Source organism: Cynoglossus semilaevis, chromosome 13 (genome assembly GCF_000523025.1).
Source record: "Cynoglossus semilaevis isolate Cse_v1.0 chromosome 13, Cse_v1.0, whole genome shotgun sequence".
NCBI lineage: Eukaryota > Metazoa > Chordata > Actinopteri > Pleuronectiformes > Cynoglossidae > Cynoglossus > Cynoglossus semilaevis.
This window is the reverse complement of record NC_024319.1, coordinates 501756-504499: the sequence shown is the minus strand read 5'-3', so window position 1 is coordinate 504499 and position 2744 is coordinate 501756. Positions and strand designations below refer to the sequence as shown.

General features: G+C 46.7%; 1 protein-coding gene across 1 annotated transcript in view; it reads left to right on the top strand.

Annotated features, from left to right (window-relative positions):
* eva1ba (eva-1 homolog Ba (C. elegans)) overlaps window positions 1–2744 on the top strand; it is a 9745-nt gene that overhangs the window by 5537 nt on the left and 1464 nt on the right. Inside the window, exons 2-3 of the mRNA XM_008322676.3 lie at window positions 561–743; window positions 2424–2518. Coding sequence (XP_008320898.1) covers window positions 2452–2518 — 67 coding nt within the window. The 5' untranslated portion in view covers window positions 561–743; window positions 2424–2451. The remainder of the gene's footprint in view (window positions 1–560; window positions 744–2423; window positions 2519–2744) is intronic.

The following is a 2744-nucleotide window of genomic DNA, read 5'->3' as shown; positions in this document are numbered from 1 at the left end:
GGTGAGGGCGGGGGTGAGGGTGGTCTGATAATCGTGTTGCTGTAGTGCAGTAATACTCTGTCACTTTGCCCACTCAGACACTCTGTTAAACCAACTGCAGCTGTGACACGAAGAGCAAAAACCTCAAAAACCCGAGAACTGAGCTGTAGACTAGAGGTTCTCAACAGGGGGGGCCCTGCCCCATCGTGTGTCCGTAGAGATACCACATGGGGCCGTGAGAATGTTTCCATGTTTAAAAGAAATATTGTGCACGTGTTCATGATTAAAAAATATTTAAAATATCTGTGTTATTTAATACATCATTAATGTTGAAAGGTTCGACTCCAGTGGTGAGTGGGCGTGGTTTAGTTGGTTTAAATTCTAGCCAATCGAAGCTTTGCTTTTTCAGACGACCCTCTTTGTATGTGCGCAGGTCGCCTGGTTTAACCCAGTTCAACCACTGGCATCAGATAAGGCTGACTCAGCTGGACTGTGTACACGGCAGCACACATTACAGACACCTCAGTGAGTTTGGTTCTAATGTAGCTTGACGTGTGTGTGTGTGTTTGCTTTTGTCTCAGGTTTGCCAAAGAAAGCAGCTCTGACCAAAGATCACAGGCTGTGATCCAGGAGCGACGCCGTGAACCTCGGTCCTTTTTCCAACTTCAGTTTAAACCATGAGCTGCGACTGACGGTGACTCGGCCTCCCTCCCTCCCCCCCGCCTCACCTCCTCGCCCCGATACTCCCCAAGATTAAATTTGCGGTAAGTTGAAGTTCTTAATATTCACCCCATGTTTTGCTGTTTGTTCTAATGTTTGTCGGTCGGTGACACATGGTTCACATGTGTGTGGTTTTATGCTTAGATTTAATGAAAAAGTCCAATCGGTAAATAAGAACAAATGCTTCGTAAATCAGTGAGGGATGGAGTTCAGGGAGTGGGGGGGAGGGAGGGGGGAGGAAGAGGGGGTGTAATTTGGAGACAAATGCAAACACAAACATGTGGTTTGTGCAGTTCGTGGGCCTCCATATGATCCATGTGGGACATGTGGTTCGACTTATGGACTAGTGCACAGGTTAGTGTTTGGTGTCGGAGACTCATCACCCCCCCCCCTCCCCAGAGGGAGATGGTGACGGATGAGCGGCAACTGATATTGATGTGTTGCTGCTCTTAATGTTGTTATTTATTCTTGTTGTTGTTACTGTGATGTCATCAGACGGAGGTGGAAACTGGGAACAAACAGGAGAAAAGAAAAGTCAGCCGGAAAGAAAAGCAGGGAGGAGGAGGAGGAGGAGGAGGAAGTGGGGGGAAAAAAGGGTTTTGGAGGAAACACAGTGAGTCAGCGTTAAACACAGCCGTCAACACTGGCAACGCAGTAACATCAGGGCAGCAACGGTACATGTATTGATACCAAATACTCACGCGAGTACTTCACTAGTTGTTGTTGGATATTGGTGTGTTTCCTTATGTTTTGGAAAAGGGTGGTAACCGTGGTAACAGAGTGGCGTGGAACACTGTTGTGACAGAACCCAATTACCGTAGCTAATTAGCCGTTAGCACAGCTGAGCCGTGTTTGGGAGCGGCGTCTTTGAGGTCTGGTGTTCAGGAAAAGGAAGAGCAACTTTGTTGAAGTTGAAGTTGACTTTGAAGTTGACGTTCCAGCTGGTAAAACCTGGAACAACGTTGTCGGGGTGGAGGGTGTGTTGGAGTAAGTGTGAGATTCTTCTGGCAGCGTTTAAGGTTTTCTTCATGGTTTTCTCCAAGTATTCTTCTTCTCTGTGAGTGTTTTTCCAGTCTCTCCTCTTTAGCGTCGTTCCACCCACAGTAAATATGAAGTTTGAAACGATCTGTTTCCTCTGGGGACGAAGGAAACAGAACCAGGCGCTGAGATGAAGTCACTGTAGTCGACGAGAGACAAATCTGAAAATGATTTATGAAGACGTCGTGTTCCCACCTCGACGGCCGCTGCACCACCGCTCCTCAAACACACAATAGGTTTCCTCACAGGAGGCGGACGCCGCGATGACACACATCCTAACGGTCGAGGCCACGCTGTCCAAACGCTGCCAAAGAAGTCCAACAACTTGACGTGATCTGGGAGCCGCATCAGAGAGCAGGACGTCTCGACCTCTGACCCCTCTTTATAGCCAGTTGTTCTGATCCAGAGGGAGCAGCTCATGAGCCAAACACATTAGGAGGATCCTGGAGGAGCTGCTGTCGACGGAGGACAGAGGAGCCTTTGTTAGCACGCTGACCACAGACGTCAGCGTGTCAGTGACTGTTCACTCCTCCTGCCGTTCATTTTTTATTTCAACTGATGTGAATTGCCTCACATTTGTATTGATTTTTACCGAGTCACGATGTATTGTTTCACCCCTAGTGGCGGTCAGTAGGACCAACAGTTTGATGGAATACATTTCTAAACTCTGTGTTTTTGGTTCACAGGTGGGAAGGCACAGACGTGGAGAACATCATGGATGTGAAGAAGAAGGAGATGGATCTGCTCAGCAACAGCATCGCTGCTTACGCACACATCAAAGGTAAATGACCTGAACAACCTTCTGTCATTGGTCGATTTACAGCTGCTGTTAAAGAAGTAATACACAGACAGTACTTGATTTGGAGAACAGTTTTTTTATTATTCCTGTTGTCAGTTATAGTAATGCATTTACAGATAGTAAGTAATATTAATATAAAAAGTAATATTTTAGAAGTACTAAATAGACTCAGTAGGTGGCAGTACGAGTTAATTTACAGGATTGAGAG